We start from the raw sequence: 27998 nt of genomic DNA on the forward strand, positions 1-27998 counted from the left end.
AAATATTTTACCACATGGAGACGTTATATTCACCAACATTTGTGTTATAGTCATTATTCCTAAATTAGAGGATTTCATTTATCTTTAGTATTTCTCTTGTCTACTATGCATTTTTTATGTAAAAAGAAAGTGCTTTATACCTCTAGCAGTTTAATTTGTAAAAAAAAAAAATGTTCAAATTCAGACACAGTAATTTTTCAGAATGCACAAAATAGCAAGCAGACATTGACTTGAAGAAGACAGCTACCCAAAGACAAGAAAAAAAGAGGAAAGGCTTCCTCCTAGTGGGGAAGTCCAAGAACTACGGAGTCTTACCTCGCAGCTTATATTGTTCTCCACTAGCTGCATTCACTGTGAACGTATGAGAATCTTCATCACTAGGAGAGATCACAGCTCCAGCCAGCTGTAATGTACCCCTGGGCTTCTGGTTTCTCAGCTGTTCATTCACAAAATACTCCAGGAGACCAGCTTCATTGTTCAAGACAAAATACCTGTAAGTTTTGAGGGAAATAAACCATGTAAGAGTAAAGCAAGACTAAAGGTTAAACAAACTACTCTTTACGCAGATGGCCATATTTAGATATTTTGGGATTACAGAAAACTGGGTTGTGTCAATAATAGAAGTGATTAGTTTTGGAATGCCCATCAACTGACTGATCAAATATTCCTTGAAGACCAGTCCGCCAGCTATAACCAGTTTCTTCCTGTTAGTTCAATAAATTGACTCCCCACTCAGTGAATAAACTGCCTCTGGATCCACAGTCATGCTAAATGTACAGGCTGAGGGACAGGATCTCAGATCCTGCAGTTCCCCAGACTGGCAAGGAAGTCCTTCTACCACGAAGTAATTGTACATGTGCGTGGACATTTTGTCCTTAGAAAAATATTATTTCTCCCCTTGGTATGTGACTCTGCGCTGCTACCGAGGCTAATGTTTTTGATGTGGGGGCGGTGAGGCTTTTCAGAGCAGAACACTGTTAGGCCTGAATGTTGGGGGATTAGGTCACCAAAGTTCATCAGAATACTCTCTCGTCACCAGAAAACCTCTTGAACTTGGAACTGGCTTAGAGGGTCTGCATCTGGTGCTGGGCCACAAAAACAAACTAGGAATACCACTGCTGTGCCACCCCCCTTTGCTGCTCAGTAACTTCAGTGACTGAACAGGCTGAAGTGGTCTCTGGGAAGACTTTGGAAGAACAAGGACAATTATTCTAGGCAATTTCAATTTTCATGTGGGGTCTACTGTCTGTCCAGCTTGGCATTTCCTAGCCTCCATGGCTATGATGGGAACGCCACAACAGACCGCACAGAACACAGCATACCCTGAATGTGGTTTTTGCTCTGAACAATGGGAGGAGCAGTCTGAAAGGAGGGGATTCCACAATACCCCTGTGTCACGGACAGACCACTTACTGGGAAAGTGCGGACTTCTGGTGCCAGTGTCTCCCTACAGGGATGGAGGACCAAGAGGGATAGCCTACCCTTGAGATTTATGGAATCCAAGGGATTCCTGAATGATATCTGGGGGATTTCCCACAGGTGAACCTGTTGAAGATTTCATAACATTTAGAAAAAGTGGGGTAACACACAATTGACCGTGAGTGTCCTCTCAGGTGCTGCAGAGTCTAGGCAGCCCCATGGTACTCTAAGGAGCATAGAAGATGAAGCAGGCTGAATAATGACTAGAATGCAAATGGCACATGTCTCATCCTGAAGCTGATCAAACACTAGTTAGAGTGCACAACCATGCCGACTATGCAGTAGTGCAGATGGCAAAACTTTATCAGATGCACTGCACCTTCCAGTAAATGTCCAACTGAGTTTTCTAATGTGGCCTGAAGTTTGATCACAACTGCTGTTGTGGGTGGACCTGTAGTGTCCTTGGAAGCCCTTTGTGACCATTTTGCTTTGTACTTTTGAGGACAAACTCACTTGATGCCCGAAGGACATCTCTGTTGAGGTGTCCGTTGCCATGTCTAACCTGCTGCTGCAGCCTGGTGGCACTGACAGGGTACACACAGCAATGCTCTCTTGACCCCTGCTCTTCTTGGCTAATAAAAACTAGGAGAAAGGGTGTGACTGGGTGGGTTCAGAATGTAGTTAACACATTTCTGCATTGGGGAGGGTCCCTGCTGTCTTCAAGGCAGCAGAGGTGTAGCCACTCCTCAAGCAGCCTACCCTGGACCTTTGATATAGGGCAGCTTCCTTTCTAGAGGAGGAAAGTCATGGTGGAATCATGGTGGAGCAACTGCAGGCATGCCTAGAGGATACCAATTTTCTAGACCCTTCCCCGTCTAGGTTCAGGTATGGTTATGGGATGAATCACCCTTGGGTCATTCAAAGGATTACAGTGGTGCCCCGCAAGACGAATGCCTCGCAAAACGAAAAACTCGCTAGAGGTTTTTGGGTTTTTGCATTGCTTTGCTAGACGAATTTCCCTATGGGCTTGCTTCGCAAGACAAAAACGTCTTGCGAGTTTGTTCGCTTTTTTCTTAAAACCGCTTGAAGAGGCGCTGTTGCGACGGACCGTGCTTCGCAAGACGAAAAGACTCACGGAACAAATTAATTTCGTCTTGCGAGGCACCACTGTACCTTTATTAAGAGCAGGACACAGAAAGTATGATCATTCTCCTTATATGGTTTTTTATAGTACTGACAATGGCATCCTCTTGGCTTACTCTGTGAAATGAGTACAGGAGGGACTGCACTGTATTATCTCCAATACACATCTGCAGGGTCCAGAGAGCAGGTTTAAGACCCTCTGCCCAATATTTTTATTTAGCCAGAAAGGAACATTTAAGAATGCCACATGATGTTTGCCTTGCTTCCAAAAGATAGAAGTCCTTTAAACTGTCTGTGCATAGGTTGTGGAACTCCTTCCCTATTACTATTAAGCAATAACAATTGGTGCTTTGTTTCAGATTCCTGCTTAAGACTCTTCTGTTTGCACAGGCCTTTTCTGATGTATGGCTCAGTCACTGGTTATTGTGCATTGCAGCCAATATATTTGCTAAGTACTTTATAGGGGGAGGGAAACACAGCAGCAATTTAGGGTAGAATCATCTAGATTAGGGAACAGGGCTTAGGGACTCCTCCCCAGCACTGATGCTCTGACCAAATTCAGAGTTCTATGCCTGTGTTTAAAAAAACGGTTTGCTGCTGTTTCTTAAAAAAGATTGGTAGATCCAGTCACATATCATGCATGGCTTGGTCCTAAGGGTATACATACTTCTGTTGCTGTACTTGTAAATTATGTGTACATCATTTTTAAAACTTGCTAAGTTGTCCTAGACATCAGGGCTGGGGAAGTGGGATAATTTTTTGTGAAGGACTTTTGTGGCACTCTGATGGCTCACCCCCCCAAAGAACACTAATGATAATTATATACTACCATTTCCGTTATTAAAAGATGAAATTGTGCTACTGCTGCTTCATCACCGCCTGTTTATAGGACAATAAAAATGCAATGGTTTCCTATGGGGTTAGTTTAATCACTATGTAGTACCAATAACAAAATGTGTATTTGGGAAACCTCAGTGCAACGAAACCTAGTTGTTGACACATTGAGAGTTCAAGTTCAAACTGCACAGGCAATAAAGATGGGAGAAGCAAATTGACACAGCAGATATTTAGAGGAAATTGTGAAATGCTGTTCCCTTAGCTCAAAACACACAATGCAACACAACTAAGGCATTAGGAGAGAAAAGGAAGGTGAAGTGCTTGGTTCACTTTTTAATTCTTCCCCTTAACCAGCTCTAAAGTCCAAGTGAATTTAACAGGCTTTTAGAATATACTGATGTGATTAACCTGAACCAAAACATAGTGGATACTTCAGAGAGCCGGGGGGGGGGGCGGGGAAAATAAGGAGGGGCATACCCAAATCTGTCAAATCTAAATAACATTGAGCTTTCGGGGTAGAAGGAAAGACTGCAGGGGTTGGGAGCAACAGCAAAATTTGAATTCCTCAAAGCCTCTTTAGATTTGTGAAAAACAAGCATTTCAAACCTTTTTCAAATGTCCCCAAATACTAGGTATGCTAAATATTCTCCAAGAAGTATCTCAGAATACCATCAGTAATATTCAACAGGGATGCAGTATTTTCTCTTGTAAACACTATGCTTTTCAAATGTACTGTACAATATAACATTTGAAAGCAAAGCATGCCTCATTATTTGCACTTTACTCCCAAATATTAACTGTGCTCTGGGTTTTTCGAATGTGTTTCATAGCAGAGTTTTCCCTCAGAAACACACAAAACCTACTAGTCGAATGAGGGCATTTACAGCTCAGGCAATCAATGCCTGGCACAAAAATAAGAGATTACTGATGCAACACTTCTGCCTTTATCTGTAGTTTGCTTATCCTTTTCTAAAACAGAACAAAAGCAGCCCTTGACTATTTCCAGCATTTTAAAACAAATCCCTGCCTACTGATTAAGACAACTTCATTTTATCATTAGGTAATACAGTGAATTTTTAAGAAACCGTACTTACCGGTACTGCCAGCCTGTGACAAGATTTGTGTATTTCATTAAATAGCCCGATATATTTTCCATGTGGTCACTGTGACAAATATAAGAACAAAGTCCATCAGAAAAAGAGTAATAATGACAATGAAAACATTTCACGTAGAAGTTCTGCAATTTCATATTTGCAGCCTAAACCTTCTTCCAATAACTTTATTTTTAGAAGCTGACTCTAAGTCAGCATTAATGTCAAATGACTCTGAAACAGAGACTGCTGCAAGTGCTTGGTCTTCTCCTTGTCTTTGCAGTGTGGATTCAGAACTGAGACGCTTTACACCTACTACGCAGATTAAGGGGAGCCAATTCCAGCATTACTGACACAGAAACCACTTTGAATCTGCATTAAAATTACGCGGCACCTCTCATTTATAAAGCTTCAACATTAAGATTAAATTACTCAACACACTTAAGGTTTCTAATTTCCCCCAAGATTACGTCTGGGCTCTTGGACAACTTTTCACTATGAAAATTGTTCTTAACTAAGGCTAAAAAGAACAGGCTTAACAGAATGGAGTTAAGCAAATCCATCACTGGGCACTAGTAATTAAGGAAAGAGTTGTGTTCATTTCCAAACACACTGTTCTTGGAACCTCTAAGTGCACATTATAAATTATAACCCTCATTGGAAAATGGAATATTTGGTGCAATTCCAAAAATCTAAAAGAAAGCTCTGAAACCCTGCCATGGTTCAGAAGATCATAGGCTTGTTTACATGTTGCACTGAACACAGATGCAAGCAATCTTTACATACATGCAAGTGTTTGTGCAAGCATGTGCACTTCCTAATTGATAAAGGTAAAGGTAAAGGGACCCCTGACCATTAGGTCCAGTCGTGACCGACTCTGGGGTTACGGCGCTCATCTCGCTTTATTGGCCGAGGGAGCCGGCGTACAGCTTCTGGGTCATGTGGCCAGCATGACTAAGCTGCTTCTGGCAAACCAGAGCAGCGCACGGAAACACCATTTACCTTCCCGCCGGAGCGGTAAATATTTATCTACTTGCACTTTGAGGTGCTTTCAAATTGCTATGTTGGCAGGAGCAGGGACCGAGCAACGGGAGCTCACCCCGTAGCGAGGATTCGAACCGCCAACCTTCTGATCGGCAAGTCCTAGGCTCTGTGGTTTAACCCACAGCGCCACCTATACAGCTCAGCTAATCTGTATAGGCTGTACACTCATTAAATGTTATATGTGAAGGTCTGTAGAAGTGTACATCAGTGTTTCCCAACCTTTTTTGGGCAAAGGCACACTTGTTTCATGAAAAAAATCTCGAGGCACACCACCATTACAGCCCCGTGACGTCAGCGCGCAGCGTCACGCCGGGAGGGACATGAATTGCTAGCAAATTACATAATCACCTCCTTGAGGGCTGGCTCATCTTCTCCGAAGGCAGAACCCCATTAATTAACAGCACAGACTCACACCATAGCCAAGACGAGGGGGGAAAACCTCAGTCATGCACAGTCATGCACATGTGGGGGCTAAATGAGGACGAAGACCGGGCAGAGAGCAGGGTTCAAATCACCCACCTGGCCAGGACAATCCCTGGGTGCTCCCTTGGGCCACTCGCCTGACCCACCTCGCAGGGCTGTTGTTGCGAGGATAACACGGGGAGAACCACGCGCGCCCCCGGGAGCTCCTTGGAGGAAAAAGCGGGCGATGAATGCAATGCACGAAATATATGAGAGGCGACCAGGTTTTGCAGGTGAGGGGCCCCCGCCAGCCTCCGCTTCCAACACCCGGCGCAACGACACCGAAGTTTCCCCCCGGGCTCGGCTCGGGGAGCAGCGCTGCTCCCCCCCCCGGCTCCCCTTCGCCCTCCCGGCTCTCTCTGCCGCCCACTGGGGACCCCCCTCACCTGCCAAGTCCGGAGCGCCGGTGGAAGTTGCATGCATGCATGAAGGGCGCCGCGTTGCCATTGCATTGCACTGCACTCCATGCAACGCCTGCACGCAGGCATTGCCTTGCACGCCCGCCAAGGGGTCTCCCCGCAGTCCGATGCGTCCCCTCCGGCGCGGATGCAGCATTGCAAAAATAACCCCCCCCCGACGCAGCCCTACCTGGGGGGCAGCCTCCGCCGCTCCGCCTCCGCGGGGATCCCCGGGCTCCATCCTGCCACCCGATCTCCGCGGGGGCGCAGGCAGGCTGCGCGGGGTCTGCGCGGAAGAGCCCCTGCCCGCCCGGCCGCTGCCGCTGCGCTCATTCCATGGCCGGGAGAAGAGCGCTTCAAACGAAACGCCCGGCCCGCCAGGCCACGCTTGGAAACGTAGTTCGCGCACCCCGCGCGGGCGCGGAGCCCAAGGGCGAGGGGACTACGGATCCCGGCAGCCCCCGTGCCGGGGACGGAGGGGGAGAGGCCGGGTGCAGGGATGGAGGGACGGGTGGGCGAGCGAGTGAGTGAGTGGCAGCCGCCAAGCCTTTCCCGAGAGCCGGGAAGGGCCTCCCCGGAGGAGGAGGAGGAGGGAGGCGCAGAGCGGGAGGGAGGGAGGGAACCCCAGGGGTCATCTAGTGACGGCGCCCCAATCAAAAATTTGACTTAAAAAAAAATCTTTCGAATTTTTTAATTTTTCCCGCGGCACACCAGGCAACATCTCGCGGCACACTAGTGTGCCACGGAACAGTGGTTGGGAAACACTGGTGTACATATCAACTCTTTGTGTATACAGATCATACACTTGTTGAATGTAACATCTGAACACCCTTCATATCTTAGCTTAATAAAGTAAGTTCACTAGGTGCAAATAGTAAACAGCTGCTACCTCTGTCTCTGTCTCTGTCTCTCTCACACACCTCTCCCTCCCTCTCTCTGCCTAAGTGCATTTCTCCCTCATACAAACCACACATTCAAATATACCTCCCCGCTCAGACACTACACACATATATATCCATCTCTGTGCCCAACTGTGTAATTCTTAAAACACACAGTCCTTTCATGGGGTGAAGCAAGTGCCTTCTGTAAGCCACCCAGAGTGGCTGGGAAAACCCACCCAGAGTGGCTGGGAAAACCCACCCAGATGGGCAGGGTATACCGGTAAATAATAATATCATTATTATTGAAATTATTATTTTTATTCTGCCAGTTCCAGGTAGGCAACAAAGAAGCAAAGAGGATGGGCCACTAGGCAAGCAAGGAAGTCATTCCTACCATTTCTCCCCCCTCCACAATCCTTGCAGACCAACCAAATCCAAGGCAGCAGGCCCTCCCAGCTCAACCCTGCCCCCTGCCCCCAAATATTGAGGGTTACCAAGCTGGCAGTCGTAGGCGCCATGGTGTCTGGAAGAACCAGGGAAGGCCTTCTGCATTGGTTACCCCCAATTTAAAGAGTGTGCCTGGGCCACTAATGAATGGGCCACAGCACCTACACCAGACTCCCTCCTCCCTTTAGACACTGGATTCCCAGTTAGCATCAGCTCCACCATCTATTCTATATATAGTCTGTTCTTCAGCCCAACATGGGCTGCTAAGACACTGTTCCTAAGTGAATCCGCTGTTAAAGAAACATACTGCTGTGTAATGCAAGTATACTGACATGTTACTGCCATCCTTTTGGCAATCTCTTCCAGCAGGTCCACATGGACACTCAACAGAAGAGGACAGAATGAAACCCTGACATGCCAGCACAGAATTACCAAAGAGTGGAAGAACAATCCCTGATCTACCTATGAGACTTGCCCAATCAAAAAGGAGAGTTCCACTTCTGGGTTCCTAATCCCAGTCAGATCCTATAACTGGCCAACCAAGTTGGGTTGATGTAACTCTGAAGTGATATTTCCAGCCCTGGTTAAAGTACATCAAACAATCAAACTGGAAAATCTACCATTCAATGAATGCCATGCTGCACTGGGAAGTTGTCAAGGTAAAGCAATGCTTCTCCGTGGTCACTTGGGAGAAAAGCAGCCCTGCATGCCTAAACACCAGGAATAAATATTTTAAAACCTATAGAAACTCTAAAAGACCTATAAAAATCCAAAATCAGCATATCCCATACAGCTAAGGGCACAGAGATATTCTACTAGGCACAGCCTCACTAAGCAAGTCAGCACTGCTGGGTGCCTATTTCATGTGCAAAACACAGAACCTGTCCTAGATGCAAGCCGAACTGAAGCATTTACTAAATATAATGACCTATTTTTCATTTAGAATCCTACATCAAAGTGCCTTCCTTTAGAACTGCATTCCCAGGGTGTGTGAATAATTGAAATAGCATAAAAGAATCAGAAACGTTACTCATTTCAAGGGTGAGACAGAGCAACACATCTCATAGTGGCGCAAACTGCCAATATTTTTAAAGTGTTGGATGGCACAGAACGTGGCGTCTAGTACTTTTTCTCAAATTACATCAACATAGAACTACCTTGCCACAATTTGTAAAGGTGCATGTGAATTGCCACAAGTTGTAGTTCAGAGGCTTGACTCTTTTAACAGAAACTACAGCAACAAACGAATTAAGCCAAATCCATGATGAAAAGATTGACGAATTACAGACAGAAAATATAGTAAAGATGAATGAGTGTGTGAATCAGTGGCTGCCTCAGCAGAGTAATCAGGCATGTATATCATAAATCAGGTGGCTATGGTATTAAAATCTGGCTCCTATAAAATGCTTATTGCAATGTGGAGGAAGATAGATATTCCTTTGACCATCTTTTCTCTTTTACTACATAATAATTCTGGAACAGGATATTAAGATTTAATCATGTTAGTTTTGATGATTTAGTCAATGAAATTGACCATTTTACATATGGACATAGATCGGCCATAGTGGTGCAAGCATTAGGGAAAATACAAAAAAAAGGCTCTTGGTATCCCAGTTCAAGCTTTGGGAACTGCTGAATTGGACTATTGGAATGCATGGGCTACCCATGAGGCTGATTTGGAAACTGCAGCTAATATAGAATTCTGCAGCCTGGTTTTTCCTTCTGAAGTAGTGAGACTAGTAATTTGGAACAATGCTTTTATTGAAATCAGACAGCCACCAGTTTTGGAAACACTTTCGTCAAAAACTTTTAGAGAATAATTTTTACTGAGTGTTGGTCATTTCTTCTATATTTTGTTATCTTTATAATTTTACAATGTTTTCATGATTCTGTTGTACATCGCTGTGGTTTTTAATGAGTTGGCAATATGTGTGTGTGTGTGTGATAAAAATACACACTACTCTTGTCCATTACTCTTGTCCATCTTGTATACGACAAAAAACTTCATTCCATTGTTGTCTCTGGTGTTTTTCGCCAGATTCTTTCTTTGCCCTTCCCACTTGCTGAAGAAAGTCTCTTTCCAAAAGGCTAGAGGAAATATTTCTAGCCATCAATGTCTAACAAAAAAAACCCCAACAGCAACAAAAAACACAAAAAAACCCCACATATTCTTTGCTGAGTGATTGGTTGCTGATCACAGTGAATGAGCTGAACTTGTAACAGCATCTCTGTCTGTCTGTCTTCAATCAACCCAAATGACATGGAACAGAAGAGATTCTATCCAACATAGCACCACATTGAATCCTTACATCAGTGCAACGATTTCTAATTGCACAATGGAACCTTCTCCCATGCACCCCCTAGATTTGTTCCAGGGGTTCCCTGAACACTCCTGAAAAATTTGAGGAGGGTACAAGGCATACGGTGTGGGAGGGGGGAAAAGGGAGAAGGTCCCAATGTGCAAGAAGAAATCCTTGACAGGAAAAGTTAGTTGAACATTACCCATTATGTTCCAGCTTCCTCTGGTTCAGCAAAAGCATTACTTTTGCTAATACTATATTAATTTACCGTAATTATGTACCAGCAAGGTAGGCAAACAACAGTATGTATCAGAAGAAAATGCACTGGCTATGAAAGTCACCTCCAGGAATGTTAATGTGTCCCAAACTTTGATTTCAAATGCAAGGAAGAAGTAGCCCTATCCTGCTTGACATTCACACTACAAATGAAACTGCTATCATTCTGTGCTACTGTTCAAGAGCACTTCTTAGTTAAATACCCACTATCTGAAGAAAAGAAAGTCATTTTTATCCAGCATCTACAGGAGAAACATTCAGCTTAAGCACCACTTAAAAGAGTGAATGCACTGCTGCCTCCCTGAAGTGGTGGGAAACACAAGACTCTCTGCTTAGGTTCTGCTTCTGTTTACCCTGTAAACACAAAATCTCAGCAAATGTGTAATGCCCCCCCCCCACCCTATTGTTTTTTCCTGAGGTTAGGTAGGGACAAGAGGGTACTTCCTGCACGCACCAAACTCATCCTACCCCTTTTCCTGTTAACTTGCCCCTGCAGGGGAGGAGTACAAAACAGGAAGTAACCACAAGCAAATAAGATTTGGCCAGTCTAAAACAGATTTTCAAAAACTGTTGTAAGAAAAATCTCAAGACTGGCAAACTGTCCTTTAAGCATCCCCAACTGTAACAGGCAAAAACAAGATAGGTTGTTTACTTCAGGTCCAAGAAAAGTGGACTGAAGCTCCAGAAAAGAAAAGGAGCACAGCCAACTGGCCCAGGTGATGCTTATCTATCTGTAGAAAACCAAACTTATAATGGGGGAAAAACAAGTTGCTTTGCTGTGCTGATGCCCCAAGCTTAGTGTGAAGAGTGGGGAGGACTTGCACCTAACTGGGAGAGATGAGGGAGTGAGATAACTCTGCCACTGGTCCTGAGAGAGGAACAGTTAGGGGTGCGAGAAGAAGAGATCAGGGGAACTTTCGTGCTTCCCTTGGCAACTGTCCATATCTCACATTTTAAAACCCATTGATCTAATGCAATGAACCTTACAAAACAGCTCTGTTCTAAAACAGTACAACTTATTTATATCACAGGCAGGAAATGCAGTATTAGATCTCTGCAGAGCACTGTGAGGATAGGGAACAGGGCCCACAACACCATGATTTTGCAACACAAAACTACTTATTTGTGGCAGTTCCAGTTGCTAAACCCTGCTGCCTAGCCTGCATCAAAATCAAATCACGTGAACTAGCTCTCTCTCTGAAATTAAAGTGCTTAAAATGAGGAGCTACACTCCCTACTCAGTGCTGAGAAGCCTAGAACAAGCAAACAGTTCACAATCAATTTGCAGTTCTGAAACAAATGGCTCACATGTCTGGCCAACGTGCACCACTTAGAAAGTAGCTCTCCTATCAGTCTCTGAAACCTACCTTTGAAGGGTCTCTGAAGAAAAAGAATAGAAAAGCGGAACAAGCCCATAAACAAAGACTCATTTCCTCTCAGCTAGAAAGTGAAACATGTTTTTAAGCAGAAGGTAGTAAGCCTTAGTGCTCAAGGTCTGTTTCTAGCCCCTTTTACATATCCAACTCCTCCTGCCCTGCCCAGAATGGGTTAGTTAGTGTCTGTAGATGAGAAGCATGCGTCTACATCCTCATGACCAAGTTAAGAGTCTTGTATGCTTCCACTTACTTTGGCACAACAGTCAACAACCCTCGTTGACTTGCTATCTAAGGCATGTTTTAAATTCTGAACTGAGCAGTGTGAAGTGTTGAGATAACTGAAGGCCACTTCAAAATGGCTCAATGAAGCAGCAGTTTCAGGACTTGATCTGAACTAGAACTCAGTTACAGCATTCACTCCTGAAACATATCATACACAATAGCAGTACATGCCTGCAGCTCACGGAATGAAACCTCTCAGACTCCAAAGGCTGCAGCACATATTACGTGTGGCAGATGAACATTTATCACCCTGTGTACAGGCAGTGGAAAAGAACAGTTTCACCTTTCTAGTGCACACACCACATTTTTGTGTGTGTACACAGAACATTTAGGCTGCTGTCTTATGCATGTTTACTTGGGAGCAACTCAGTGGAACTTAGTTCTAAGTAGTTCACTGCTAATGTGTGAAGCAGCCCTTTCAATTGTATCGTATATTTTTTCAAAAGCTAAAATCTGAAGTTGTACTAAGGAAACACATTTCACATTCAGAAGAGATTATTCAAATTTGGTTCCTGCAGAGAGACTGAAAAGAATGTCAGCTAGTGATAGAGCTAAACTGCCATTCATAATAACAAGAACGAATTCTAAGGATGATACTCCAGGTCAGCTCTTAGCCCCTCAGTTCCTAAAAGTTCTTCTTCAAGAAACAGGATGCTGTCACCTTCTCTTGGAGACTAGGACTTTGCATGTTGCTAAACAATGTTCTCCAGGCATATGGTATGGTTAAAGAGAAACACCCCCACCCCCCATGAAACTATTCTGTTGAAATCCCAAGCATTTAAGACATGGAAGAGAAGGAATGGAATTTTCCACATCTTATAAATAGGCCCAACCAATTTGATTGCATCCCACAGTTGCAGTTGGAACTATGGCACAGGGAACCAGCACAAAGGCAACTCCCAGAAGAGGTGAGTCCAGTCAAGGTCAGGCACATGAGCTGGAGTTGTTGACCAACAGGAGCCAAGGCAAAGTACATAGAGAAAGAGAGATCTTTGGGAGCTGTTGTACCAGCAAAGGTCAGTCAGAGATTGAGATGCTAGTACAGATAAACTCCTTCTTGATCAGCAGCTGACTGCATTATACACCTGATGCCTCCTCCTCTTGAGTAGGCTCGTCCTTCTGAAGCTACCTTGTAATCACTCCTTTGTCAATTCATTACCTACCACAGGACTTGCCTTCATCTTAGTTCATGGGAGTTCGGCATGAAGGGGAAAGAGCCTGGGTCCATTTTATGTGTGGTGCAGCAGCTCATCAGGGGCTCCAAGAGAGTCAGTGTGGTGTAAGAGTATTGGACTATGACTTGGGACACCAGGGTTCAAATCCTCACTCAGCCATGAAGCTCGCTGTGTGACCTTGGGCCAGTCACCATCACTTACCATAAACTACGTCACAGGGTTGTTGTGAGGCTGAAATGTGGAGGAGGAGAACTATGTACACCATCTTGAGCTTCTTGGGAGATAAAGGTGGTACATACATTTAATTAATTAACTAACTAATTAGGTAATTAATTAATTAATTAATTAATTAATTAATAAGGTGTCCTCATTACCTGGAGAGTTAGGTTGTTTAGGGCGCCCCTCAAGTGTGCTGGGGCTTTCTGCAGGGTCCTAAGCCACTTGCTCAAATAAATATGCACATTTTTGTTATTTTTATTTGGTTGAAAGTTGAAAAAGAAATAAAGAAGGTGTATTGTACGAGACCACAAGCTGGTAAGACTCGGTTTTTTCAGAGTGATGAGAACAAATTGGATAATGCTCAGGGTAACCCACGAAGACAATGTGCAGCATTTATAGTTACCATTACGGAGTATAATTTCTAAGAGAATTGTAGTTCAGCACCATAGTAACTTAAAGGTTGGCTTCAACCATAATTCCAAAAGCCTATGAGCTTCCAAAATCATGAAGTCAGATCACCCACTTACTTGCTCACTAGGTAGTTTGGATCTTCTATTTATTTCTTATATTTATATCCTGCCTTTCTTCCCAAGAAGAACCCAAGGCAGCTACAACTTTCCTCCAGGAGCAACTGCCAATTTCCACAGCACTGAATGGCTGAGAGTGCCTCACTAATCCCTACTTAGTCCAAGGCTGCAGTCTGAAACACATTTACTTTTAAAGTAAAAATGCACAGGATCTGGTTCTAAGTCCAACTGATGTTCACTATTCAGCCTCAGTCTCTTGCCTTTGGGAAGTGGGTCGTCCATGTACAGTACTTGTTGCTAAGTCCATACTAGAGGAAACAGCACCAAGGATTTCTTATCTCTAGAACAGGTGTCTGAAGCCACCAAGTAAGCAGATCAGTAACAATGCTGTTTCCCTAGTGCAGGCAAGTCCACAAGACAAACAAACAACACTGTGCAATCTTTCCAGCTAACTCATGGCTGTCTGATCAGATGCCAGCGTGACAGATCTTGTCTATCAGTTCAGATTTTCAAGCCCCGAAGGTCATCCCAGCAACTCTGTCAGAGCATTACAAATCTCAGGGGGTCCTCATCTGCAGCTGTGCATTACTCATTATTTACATGGCAGTGTACATTCACATTATGCTTCACAGATAGTTCCCCTTGTTTTGCTACTTAAAAGCAGGCTGCAGCCTTGTCAGAAAATATATATATTCACATTGTTGAACACACAAGTCAATTTAGTAAAGTTTATACCCCACTAACCCAAAATGGTTCTCATGAATTTAGTACAATGCAGTAAGAAATAGTGTTTCTGTGGAGACTTGGAATGGTAGAAAGATGTAAATACTCAGAGACATGAAAGGAGGAGAGGTCACTGCTTTGGAAGGGCAAGTCTGAAGGAACACAGACATAAAAATAGAACAGGGGAGTTAAATGGAGAGAGAGAGAGAGAGAGAGAGAAAAGGAATGTTAGGTAATGTAAAAGCACACACGGTAGCATGGGAAGGGGTTGGAAAAGCTCATATGAACAACTTGGACTCCATACATTAAAGCACTGGAGGAAGCCTCCCTGAAATGACAGCTGTCTTCTTCTTATGAAGCTAAGATTCAGATCAAAATTATTTGAGAAAGGTTAGCCTCTAATTTTAAAATACCAATATTGGTTCTAGCTGTGTCACTTTAAAGCAACTAAACGGAAACTAGATTTTCAGGAAGTACAATCTTAAGTAGGGCACCCATAAATCATTACAGAAGCACTGCAACCAATAAATCCACAAGATGGAAACATAAGAAAAAGGTGGGTGGGGGTATCCCAGTGATTAGCAGCTTACTTACTGATGTCACAATTCACCCCACTACCCAATTATGAGCTGTTTTCAGAGATATAGGACAAAATGAATAAGTAATCTGAAGAGCTGGCCAGAAGAAAGGCAGCAGAGGAAAAGCAAACATGCCTGGCTCAGCACAGAATCACCAGGTAAGGGTCTTAAAGCAGAAAGAACAAGGAATAAAGAACCTTAAAGACTTACACAAATTGTGGCATCAGCTTTCGTTTGCCAGAGCCCACTTGGTCAGATTGTTAAAGCAATCATCTTAAGAAACACCATGGAAAAAATAAACAGGTCATGGTAATAGGTTCAAGCTCATTTTGGAGCTCCCAGCTGAGAACGAGAAACTGGTGCAAAGGTTAAAGTACACTGGGTAGGATACTATCTACATCAGATAAACTAATATGCTACAGGCTCTGTGCCCTAACAAGATCAGTCTCAGCAGCTCAAACAACTAAAAATTCTTTATTATTTGGAACATGAGGTGCCGACAAACTGAACTTGGGGAACCAGTTAGAATCAAATGTCTTTCGCAAGTGGAAGCCAAGAGGAGTTTGTCAAAATAAAAATCAGAACAGAACATTGTACGTGAGGGAAGAGATACAAAATAAAATAGGAAAGGAGGAAAGGAAAGGCTGGGATTTTTGAAAGCATCAGAGAAAACTAGCCATCAACATATTACGCAAACAAACCACCTTACTCATCAGAACAGCAGACACTTTCAATTTAATGGAAGCTCTGGCAAAGTCTCAACAGTCTAATCTCCATTAGGTCAATTATTACTACCTATAGAATTCTAATGCACCGTCCAATACCCTAATATGAAAAAATGCAGGGTTAAAAACTGGGAAAGATTCAACAACTGTGTTAAGGAAACCAATATCCCGATTTTCATTTTCATGACTTGCAACCTTAAAAAAGACACAGTGCCACCCGCTTATGAAGGGCTAAACCACACATGTGATTTTGCCCAGAGCACATTGTAAGTATTATACAAATACACTCTTTGGCCCCATAGTCATTTCCAGTAGCCCAATCACTCTAAAGTGAGCTAATGTACCCAGTCTGCCTTTCCCTATTTTTCTTTGAGTCAGGTTTGCAAGAATCCAATTGTATCAACTTAAACAGTAAGTTGATACACAATTGGGCAAATAATCACATTTTTTAGATTTACACTAACTGAAGACATCTGAACTGGGAAAGAGATATTTGGATTCAAATGGATAATGCAATGATAGCACCAGCTGTGGGGCAGTAAAAGAGGCAAAGTATCTAGGCATCATTAGGGAAAAGTCTGAAAATATAACACTTAGTATCATAATGCCCCAATATAAATCTATGGTGCAGTCAGATTGGGAAAACCATGTACCACTGGAGTCACCCCATTTCCCAAAATGGACAGTGTAGAGCTGAAAAATGGCTTTGCTAAGAAGAAACACTAAAGCACTGGGGGCTTTTTAGTTTAGGGAAGAAAGACAAGCAAGGGCAAGAAGGAACACTCAAGAAATGTATCAAATAATTAATGATATAGAGAATATGGGGAGAGATAAATCTTTCTCCATCTTTCATAATACTGGAAGTCAATGAGATTGATGGGCAGTAGGTTCCGGACAGAGAGAAACAAGTACTTATTCATGTAATGTATATAAACCTTTGGAATTCGCCCTCAAGATGTGGTCACGGCCTCTGGCTTAGATGGATTCATGGAGGACCAGCCCATTACCAAGCTACTGCCTGTAGCGCAAGTGAACTTCCAGGTTTAGAAACAATATACAGTGGTGCCCCGCAAGACGAATGCCTCGCAAGACGGAAAACCCGCTGGACGAAAGGGTTTTCCGTTTTGGAGGTGCTTCGCAAAACGAATTTCCTATGGGCTTGCTTCGCAAGACGAAAATGTCTTGCGAGTTCCTGCGGGGGTTCCCCCCCTTTTCCCAAGCCGCTAAGCCGCTTATCAGCTGATCCGCTAAGCCGCTTATCAGCTGATCCGCTAAGCCGCTTAACAGCTGATCCGCTAAGCCGCTTATTAGCTGATCCGCTAAGCCCGCTAAGCCGCTAATAGCGCTAATCCGCTAAGCCACTAATGGGCTTGCTTCGCAAGACCAAAAAACCGCAAGACGAAGAGACTCGCGGAACGGATTCTTTTCGTCTTGCGAGGCACCACTGTACCAAGTTGCAAGAGGGCATACATACCACAGGGGTGGGGAACAGGTATTGCCTTCATGCCCTCCTTGCTGTGTGACCCAGCAGGACTCTTAACGACCTTAACATTGCCTTTCTCTTTTTACTGCCCCAACAGACAAATGTTATGCTATGTAGTTATGTTGGTGCCTAGAATTTCCAAACATTTTTAACTGCCCCTGCCTATGTGCTTCTAACTTCATTTAGCTCACTGAAGTTTCTGATAGCTCTGCAGAAGGGGGATTCTGATGAAAAGTACTGTCCAAAAATAGTGGCACTATGGAGTCACACTGCAGATCTAAGATGATTCCACAGGATGACAAATTAGTCCCAAGTTCAAAATGAAACAAAAGTTGAAAATCATGTTACATGCACACAGTATTCGCCTGGTCAAGTTAAAGATGACATCCTTTGATATTTGGTAGATACTGAATGTTTAGAACTTAACCATTTCTTTGTGCAATCTCCTGGCACTCCCATTTTACTCGCCAAAGAAAATGCCTACAATTTAGGGATTTTTTAATCAAGAGTTTGAAATGGCTTAAATTGGTGTGTACCGCATCTAGCTTTCACACCCACGTAACCTGTGAAGTACAGGCTTAGGGAAGATAATCTAACCTGATATGTGATGAAATGCCAGAACAGAGAGAGTATTATAGCATTTGTGGCTATATAACAACACTGTTAAGACTCAGCATCAGGAATGAAGAACCCTTTCTTAATCTGGGAGTCATATTGATAATTTAAAAAGCAGCCAGCAATCTTACACATGTCCTGTCATCCTTTCCTTTCCCATTCCTCATGGACACACAGAACTGTAGTACATTATCCCTGGGATAGCTCAGTCGGTACAGCATGAGACATCTTAGGGTCATTGATTTGAGCCCCAAGCTGGGCAGAAGACTGCAAGGGGTTGGACTAGATGACCCTTGTGGTCCCTTCCAACTCAAAAATTCTATGATTCTATTGTTCTTAGAGGGCTATCTTCTCCCATCTAATCTAATAAATAATCCGAACCTGCCTAAAAATACAAAGGCACAAGAAGACTGCGTGCACAGTTAAATTAAACTGTTAAATTAAATCTATCATGAGAAAACTGGAATGTTCTAAACATTAATAAATTCCAGAATATTTGTCCCAAGTTGCCTGAAATTTGGCATGGAGTATCTATCTACACACTGAGTACCATATGACCAGATTTCAGACGGATCCATTACAAAGATGGTTGAAATATACAAGTTTCCCTTCTTAATAATTGTTGTGCTCTCGCATAATATCTGTTTTTTCCTTGTCTCTTCAAAGGAATTCTAAATTTAAGACCATTGCAGGGGTCCTTCCTTCTTTTGTCAAAATGCATTGTGCCTTTATGAATATATTACTTTTTAAATTACTACTTTAAATCCATCAGTTAAGGGTCAATCATCTTGAAAGACACAGTAAGTCCCTGATTCAAGTCTTCAGGGTGGAGCCTTTCCCCTAAGCAAAGATGGCTGCCACCAGAATAAGGGGGAAGCTGTTAACTTGCATGAAGATTACATAGCTCTAATGGCTAGACTAAAGCAGGTCCACTTTCCATTTTCAATTGCTTTTTCTTTCATTGTCTCGCAAGGCAGAAGTAAGACCTGTGTGAGAAAGAGTGGGAATTAACGCCTCTCTTTACTAGTTTTCAGCTTTGGGGGGGGGGACGGGGTAGCGGGGGGGGGCATCCAGTTGCCAAATCATATCTGCACTAAAATCCTGAATTTCTCCATTGATTTTTATGAGGTTTTCTCACTTCCATCCTAGAGGACTTAAAAAATGGCCACTGTAATGTAAACCTAGAAACTTTCTATATAACCTATGAGATTGTTTTTCATATCTCTGCAGCGTATTGGGGGAGTGGTACATATATGTGTATTTGTTGTAACTATGTACAGTGGGGTTAAATGAACTTTGTTTATCATTTCAAAAGAAAATGGGAAGAAATAAAAAACAGATTTTCATTTTGTTTTCTCCTCATGTGCTCCCATGCCTGCAGAAGCTTTAGTACATTAGAAAAGTCTCTATCCTTTTATTTCTGGCTGTCAATGTGTCTAAACTAAGACAGGCAGGCATGGGCATGCAAGCCAGCAACTTTTGTAAACTTGTTTGCGATGCTGCCAAACAGCACGTCATATCAGATACAAATCCAATGTAGATGTAATTCATTAAGGGCTCTACAATGGATATGCCATAGAAGCACAGACAGCAATTATGGCTTATCTCCTACCTATAAGGTTCGCTTGCACCTTTCAGTAGCAAGCATTTCAGTCTAGCCAAATCTGAAAAGAAAAAGACATCCAGATCTGAGAGATCTCTCTTTGCCTGTTACTTTTTAATTTGATCCATTTTTTAAATATAATACAGCCCTCGAGTGCATTAATACTTGCATCATCCTCAATTCCCAACCATGCTGGCTGCAGCCAATGGGAATGGATTCCAACAAGAACTGGAGAGTAACATATTCCCAATCCATGCCTTGCACTGAAATGGCAGTTGGAAATGGCAGTCCCTTACCTAGCCGAATATCCCATAAATTGAACCTAGGATCCTCCACGTGGAAAGCATAGTCTAAGGGTGGGGAAGCCTCAGGTAGCCCTCCATGCCTCTTTGTCCAGCCTTGACACACTCCCTGTGGCCCATGTCCCCATACGGCCATGCTCCATGGAGCCAGTGTGGTGTAGTGGTTAAGAGCGGTAGACTAGTAATTTGGTGAACTGGGTTCGTGTCCCCGCTCCTCCACATGCAGCTGCTGGGTGACCTTGGACTAGTCACACTTCTCTGAAGTCTCTCAGCCCCACTCACCTCACAGGGTGTTTGTTGTGGGGGAGGAAGGGAAAGGAGATTGTTAGTCGCTTTGAGACTACTCAGGGTAGTGATAAAGTGGGATATCAAATCCAAACTCTTCTTCTTCTTCTCCACACCTTCCTTAAGCGCACTTGTCTCTCTAGAATGTGCCCTTTAACCCTGACAATGTCTCCTGCTTGTAATGCATGCAGAGTTGTGCGGCTGTAGGTATGCAAAAAGTTCTGATTTTTGCATGACCGTAATGCAACCTACTGTACAAAGGTAAGATTTACAACCATTGCTCCACCACATTTTGCTTCTGGCCCTGTGCACCACTGACCTTCAGGTTGAAAACAGTTTCTCCACCCCTAGCATATATGCCCTACAGCTGAACTATAGTCTCTGAGCAAAGCTTCTGGTGTCTGGTGCCTTCAGTATGTGTGTTACATTTCTCAAAAAAGGACTGGATGAGCATATTAAGAGGTAGCATTATAATGTGTTATGCTTTGCTTTTCAGTCACAAGCTACATCATTTCCTTAAGAACCTCTGCAGTTGAAAGATCTCTTTGTCAAGGTCAGTACAGCTAGTTTTCAACATATGATCAAGCAAGTCCAAATAAGACAATTTAGATTATTTTTTAAGAAATAATGGAAATTACCATTAAAGCAGCCCTATTCAAGTATCATGCATATCTGGAAACAGAACACATTAGCAGGGAGACAAGCATATTAGCTTCATCCTTATGTGAAACGGGGAAACTCCTATATGCTTCTAAACCCCAGTTGCAGGGAAACACAAGCAGAAAGAGTGCTGCTGCACCCATGCCCTGTTTGCAGGCTTGCCATAGACACCTGGCTGACAACTGTGAGAACAGGATATTGGGCTAGATGAGTCTTTGGCCTGATCAAGCAAGGATTTTCTTGTGTTCTGTGCTCACTGACGATCACATGCAATGTAGAACCTTGGGAAATGTGGGGAGCCTATGAGAGGAGAAGCACGTGGGTGGCAGTGGGTGGAACTAGCAACACATCCCTAAAATCCCTGCTTATGTGTTATAGATCTAGGTTTTAATAACACCTGAGTAGGGTGTACCTAGCTCCACACCCAAATTCTCATAGTCCATTCTTTTAAAGTAAATGCATAGCCCTTCTCATTGCAAATAAAAAGCTTACAAATGTAAAGGCTGTGAGCTGTGCACAACCAATGGCTTTTTAAAGAGGTGGATATGGTATTGTAGAGCTATCATTGCCACACTCTGCCCCTCTCTTTCACCCATCATGATTTTACAGCTTTCTGTAACATTTCAAGGAGATACATGGCAAAAGCTGTAACTAGCCCTCCGCAGTGTAGCTACCACAACTGCAACAGATATCTGCATTTTTTAGCGTGATAGTAGATGCCCATGAAAAATATCCCCTTTTCCCATCCCACCATACCTGGAGAAACTTTGGAAGCATTGTCATTTATTGTCTAAAAACTAATTTCTTGTTTAAGTAACAAATGATATGTGCATATCCACAATGGCACACATTTGGTTCAGGTATGGGGAATCTGACTTAAATACCGTACTGGCCAGCATATAAGCCACTCCTGAATATAAGCCGCACCTTTAAAATTCGGGGGGGGGGGGAGACAATACCCGAATATAAGCCGCTCCCTTAAAATTCCGCAGGCACTCACACCCATTCTGTTTTACCGTATGTCTGTTTCAACAGTGATATCGTAAAAGCCCATTTTTGTAAGGTCGCAAACTTAAGACGCACTTTAACATTTTACAGTCGGAATTTGGGGGGAAAGGGAGGCTTATATTCAGGCCAATACGGTATGACTGTCAAGCCTCCCTATCTGGCCAGGCAACACACCCTCCTGAACCATACCCCTCACCAGCCCTGATTCGCACCCTCCTAAAGTGTCTTTGCCTGGATAAATGTGTCCTTGAACTCTGAAAATGCTTCTTGCTTACCTGGGTGGAGGACAGAGGGTGTGTGCATGCGAACAAACTAGCCTACTGTACAAACGTAACATCCACATTTATTGCTCTGCCCACTTTCCCCTCTGGCCCCACTCATCATTAGTCTGGGGCCCCAGGAAGGGAATGTGGCCCTCAGGCTGAAAACGTTTCCCACCCCAGTGCAATTAGTTTTAAAATGCATCTGTGGTTATAAATACAGAACGTGACATCACGTACCTGCTCCTAAATTAAGAGTGTGATACTCCTATGGGACTGAACAGCAAGGAGCCCTCATTCCTGCCTATCATCAAGACAGCAAAATACATCCCTCTCTCGCGCGCTGCATTATTGGCTCCATTTGATAGCAATCAAACAACAACAAACACGTAGTTGTGTTACAGACCCAGTTTGGGATGGATTTGATGATGAGTGCTAAACAAATTAAATACATAGTGAATTAACCACTTCCCAGCCCTAATTAAATTAGTTCTACACCACTCTCTCCCCCCTCCACTATTCTAGCATCTAAAATAAATAAAAAAATCCAGAGGTTACAAAGAAACCAAAGTTCTGCAGTCAAGAAGGTACAGCAAGTAAGGAAATGTGTCTACTTTAGCACAACTTTATAAAGTTTTTGAAGCTTCAGTGCTGCAGTGTGTGGGCTGCAGTGTATAAAGTCATGATTAAGAAACATTGCTTGCTATGTGATCTATCTGCAGGCTTATTTTCTACTTTGTAACTACTATTTCCTCATGCATTGTATCCTTCTGGGATGTTCCAAGTCAAAACTGGACAGTGAAAGAAAATTTCTGACTACCATTATTTGTCCGAAAAAGGCAAACGTTATCTTCAAAGCTGGTATAAAAGTTACCTTCAAAGAAAGCTGATTTCCAAAACATTATAAACTAGCAGAACTGGAGCAACCTGGACTCCCAGATGAGGCTCAAGATAATGAAAAGTTGTAGCTTACAGATAGGACCAAGCCTGAATCCAAGAGTAGACTCTTTAAGTAGGCTGATTTTACATAGTTCATGATTTACAATGAACTTGGGAGATTTCTTCTGCTTTGTTTCCTCCCTCTGTAAGTGTGGGAGCAACAAAACACAATCCATGGCTTAGTATTATGTCTAAAGTGGGAGATCATAGCTTGGTTTGCTCAAACTTACTAGAACTGCTCAGTCTTAGGTTCATGTATCTACCATTTTTACTCTTCTCCAATACAACCATGAGAAGTTGGGAAGCAGTGCTTCTATTTTAAACTAATTGCAGTTTGTAATTTTGTCCAAACTGTGGTTAGTTTAAACCAGCGCTCCAGATTTTGTTGCACTCAAATCAGCTCTGACTACTGGTCATGGCTGGGGTTGATGGGAGTGGGAGTCTAACATCTGAAGTTACAAAAGTTAGTCCCCCTGGTTTGAACTGCAGTTTGTCAAAACAAGTCAAGATCAAGTTGTGGTTTCTGATCCTGACTTGTTGGAACAAACCATAGTTAAAACTGCAGTCCCTGCTTTGGATGAAACACAGCTGGTTTAGAATGAAAGTGGATGCTTCCAATTTCCTCCTTACAGCTTCATGTTCAATTGAGGGAAGGGGAGAAGGAAGCAGGTTTGTGTATGGTATTCTAAACAATATTCTGTCTGAACCAGGTGAATGCCAAGAACTAAGGCATTGGTTTCATTTTGTCATGTATGAAGTCATTTACCATGCTCAAAGAAAATTCTAATAGCTTCAAGGAGTAACGTGCTAGCAACTTAGGAGGAGAAAGTGTAATGTAACATTAGAAGTGAAAATTTGAAGTGACATGCTGTAGGGGAATGGAAGTTGGTGCTTAGCAATGTCCTGACATTCAAAAAAGCAACATTCCCTAAACATACTTTCTCACAATTGCTTTAAAAAGGAAACACGATGACAATGTATTTAAGGAACATCAAAGTAGATACATTTAGTGAATTCATTGGGGTTTATTTTCTAGTACGAATGGATATGATTATGGGAAACTGCCTTATACCAAGTCTATTGAGCTCAGCATTGTTGACTAGACCAGATATTAACTGACTGTAAATATTAAAAATCAACTGAATGTGAAATAATGAAATGCCTGTATGGGGATGATGTGTATTCATTTTTGTTTCCTTACATCAAGGAACAGGTCATATACCAATATCTAGAAAGAAACAAAATAGCTATTTTGCACAAATCTGTGTCATTTCACACACTGGGAGAAATTCAATGTTACGCTTTCCTTTTCTGATTGTTCCATCAGTGGAAGCATTTCTACATTTATCTACTATATGTTTTGGAAAGTTGCTTGCATTTGGACACCTCTTAAGATATCATAACCAAATTTTGCATAACCATTTCTGATATCAAGGAGCAGGTTTTTGTCTATGTTTGGATATAACTGATGCCATTTTGAATCAGAATGGGAGACTCAATCTTTCAAAACTGCACTGATTTTAATTACTGATTTCAAAATTGTACTGATTTTGGTGGGCTTCTTAGAATTCCCAAGCAACACTGGGTACAAAGCTGCTATTTTTAGGTATGCAGGTGACTCTCAACTAACTCTGGGGTTATGTACCGGGAATAGCGCCTAAAATCAAAATCATATATAGTCAAACACACTGGCAGTTGCACCCACCATTGAACCCAAAGTTTTTAATCTCAGATGCCTGCCCCCTTTCCATTAATTTTTTTTTAATCAGCAAATGAGTGAAGCTGAATGCACACTAGTTAAAAGCATGTAATTTGTGAGTTACCTGTATACCCAAATATGTAAGCAGCTCTTGCCAAGGGACAATTTATACATTTGTCAAAGCACTAAATGCTTTAAAGTACAACCCAAAGGAGCGCAATGGTAAACAGGCAGAAGAACGCAGTTCCACCACATGTGTCCACTGAGTATTCCCACATATTTAGAAACGTACATTCCGGCCCATCACATTTTACTGTGTTATCATTCCAAAGCCCTCTGGAATACAAAATAAAACACTTGCAACTTTAGGGTTAGGCCTCTGTGGTGAAAAGTTCAGTTGCACCAGAAACTTTACCAGACACACATCGGATGGTTTTAGGTGTATGCTTCCCATTTCTCAATACTCCCCCCTCCCCCCTAAAGACAGAACCACCACCCACTTAAGATACCAACAAGTCAGTGCCCATTAGGCGTCAGCAGAGATACTCACCTATACTGCCAGCTTTTGGTAGTGCTTCCTCCTCTGCTACTGCTGATCCCACCGCTGCTGATGCCACTACTGCTGCTGCTCTTGCTTGTGCAGTTCTGGGCTGGGATCAAAATCTCCAGCTTGCCTTCGCTTTCGGACACTTTCATCGCTGTCGGTGGCGCTGCCGGAGCCGTAGACACAGGCTCCCCACTTTGCATGGTGGGGCCTGTCAGGCCCCTGCCCACCCAAGGGTGGGAGAGTGCAACAAGTCAAGTCAGCAAGGGCTGGAGGAAAACTTTTTTTCTCAAGGCTGTCAAGTATCCTTAGAAAAAAACGAGGGGTCACTCCGGAGTGGAACTTTTGTGAATGGGGCCAAATGTGGGCCAGAGATGGAGCAAGTCTGTGGAAATAAGCTCGAATGGCAGCTTTGAAGGGGGGAAAGGGAGAATATGGAGGGGGAAAGAGCCAGGTCTGGGGAAAAGGCCAGGGATCCAACAGAAGAGTTTCCTGAACACCCAGAGAATGAATCGGGAGCAGGGCAGCCAGCTGCGTTGGCAACGTGGAGGGGGGGGGGTCCAGGCACTCGCCCCCAAGGCGTGTGTAAACCGGGGGAGCAGCTCCGCGCACCTCAGTATCCCATGGGAGGGCAGAAGTGGGGTGGTGGGAGGCAGCGGGAAATTCCTCAATTGTTCAGAGAGGCGGGATGCTGGCGCCGAAAGGAGGGCGGCCGCCTGGGGTTTGTGCCTCCTTCCGCCAGAGGCTGCCTGCCTGCCTGGGGCTGGTCTCTCACCATGAACCGCAAACGCCCCTTCTGCAGCCTCCTCCCACACTCGGCCAGGCTCCGTCTTCCAGGGCTAGCAGCGGTGGCGGCGGCGACTCGCAGCCCACACGAACCGAGGGCAGCAGCAGCAGTGGCAGAGCCGCTCCCACCCCTTCCGGGTCAGGCTTAGCCGCTCCCCGCCGCCTTCGTCCCTGTTTCTCCGCCCCGTGAAGGCCGAGGGCGGGCGTGAGCGCTGGCGGCGCCATCTTTGTTAAGGGAAACGGGGGAGGGATGCCCTGACAGGAAGGAGGAGTTGGCAATAATAACAATAATTAATAAATAATAACGAACAATGATAATAATACCTGCCTAAAACACCAGAAGGCAGACATAAAGGGCCTTGAAATCAAACACTGTTTGTTTGTTTGTTTGTTTGTTTGTTTGTTTGTTTTTTGTGCTATTATTTCTGTGGAAGAAACCGAACATGGAGCGAGGGTGTGACTCAGCTGCACGCCAACGCACCCTCTGCGCCCACTTCTGAGTGTATGGAGATCTATTTTCACACAGCCTCTTATATTTTCGTTCTCGTTTGCTCCGCATTGTTCACGACGTTCTTTGCAGCCCCAGCAGCTCCAGTCTGTTGCAGCAAAATAAAATAAAAAAGCGCTTGTGACCATTTTTAGCCCGAACCAGACCAAACCCGTTGAAATTAATGGGCATGGCTAACTTAAGTTCATTCATTTAAACAGCGTGCTCTAACTTAGCTGGCTGCAACCCAATGGATCTTGTGGCATCTAAAAAGGCTAGCCAATTGTGACTTAGAAGACTTTTTGGACCAGAACATGCTTGATTGAAGCTAAACTTATATTTTAAAAAGCCAAATTATTCTGTTCTTTTCAGCTAAAGATAAAGTCAATTTAAATATGAAAGACAAGTGTAGAAGAGCCTATTGATATTTTCTGGGCCCATAGAGTTGGTGGAAGTTGTCTAAGCCATCTGGAAGGTACCACCAGTGTCTACACTCTTGTTCTTGTTTAGTCGTGTCTGGCTCTTCGTGACCCCATGGACCAGAGCACGCCAGGCACTCCTGTCTTCCATTGCCTCCCGCAGTTTGGTCAAACTCATGCTGGTAGCTTTGAGAACACCGTCCAACCATCTCGTCCTCTGTTGTCCCCTTCTCCTTGTGCCCTCAATCTTTCCCAACACCAGGGTCTTTTCCAGGGAGTCTTCTCTTCTCATGAGGTGGCCAAAGTATTGGAGCCTCAGCTTCAGGATCTGTCCTTCCAGTGAGCATTCAGGGCTGATTTCCTTAAGAATGGAGAGGTTTGATCTTCTTGCAGAACATGGGACTCTCAAGAGTCTCCTCCAGCACCATAATTCAAAAGCATCAATTATTCGGAAATCAGCCTTCTTTATTGTCCAGCTCTCACTTCCATACATCACTACTGGGGAAACCATAGCTTTAACTATACGGACCTTTGTCTATACTCTTATATTGCCCTAAAAGTTCAGCCATTCCTATATGCTACTCAATAAGACAAAGCCATGGATCTTGCTGCCTTGGGATGCTACCTATGCTGCAAAAACACAGTGGACAGTCACAGATGGAGAAGTATTCATCATTCATCCCTGTGCGACACTGCATGGCTTTTCATTACGCACAATGCCTGCTATCCTTGATGAAATAGGTTGTTCCCTATGAGATCTAAACCAACTGAGACTGCAATACTAAACATACTCCCTAGAGAGTAGGCCTGTTTATAGACAATGGAGCTTACCTCCTAGTAAAATGCACACCATTGTGCTGTTAGTCTCTGTGATGTCCTAGTGCAGGAGTGGGGAACCTGTAGGCATTCAGGCATTATTGCATTTCAGTTTCCTATCAACCCCAGTCCGGGTTGTCAATAATAAGGGATTCTGGGAGCTGAATGCATCTGTATCCAACACCTGGA

The 27998-nt window shown here is 43.6% G+C and overlaps 2 protein-coding genes across 7 annotated transcripts in view; one reads left to right on the forward strand and one right to left on the reverse strand.

Moving 5' to 3' along the window:
• The window catches only part of OSBPL11 (oxysterol binding protein like 11), a 48439-nt gene extending 22221 nt beyond the window's left edge, over positions 1-26218 (reverse strand). The window contains exons 1-3 of one of the 3 annotated variants that reach the window (XM_083489513.1): positions 25308-26218; positions 4494-4562; positions 316-491 (exon numbers count right to left, since the gene is read on the reverse strand). In XM_083489513.1, coding sequence (XP_083345639.1) covers positions 316-491; positions 4494-4562; positions 25308-25504 — 442 coding nt within the window. In that variant the 5' untranslated portion in view covers positions 25505-26218. Of the gene's footprint in view, positions 1-315; positions 492-4493; positions 4563-11665; positions 11861-15388; positions 15523-25307 lie in introns of those variants that run through there. The other 2 variants (XM_083489514.1, XM_083489515.1) reach the window with 2 other exon arrangements.
• Positions 15229-27998, forward strand: part of LOC310701027 (glycerol-3-phosphate dehydrogenase 1-like protein) — a 30767-nt gene continuing 17997 nt past the window's right edge. For all 4 annotated transcript variants that reach the window (XM_083490992.1, XM_083490993.1, XM_083490991.1 and 1 more), the window contains exons 1-2: positions 15229-15336; positions 20688-20744. The gene's annotated coding sequence lies outside the window, so the exon portion shown is untranslated. The remainder of the gene's footprint in view (positions 15337-20687; positions 20745-27998) is intronic.

This window comes from Podarcis liolepis (assembly GCF_965112155.1).
Source record: "Podarcis liolepis genome assembly, chromosome: 1".
Classification (NCBI taxonomy): Eukaryota; Metazoa; Chordata; class Lepidosauria; order Squamata; family Lacertidae; genus Podarcis; species Podarcis liolepis.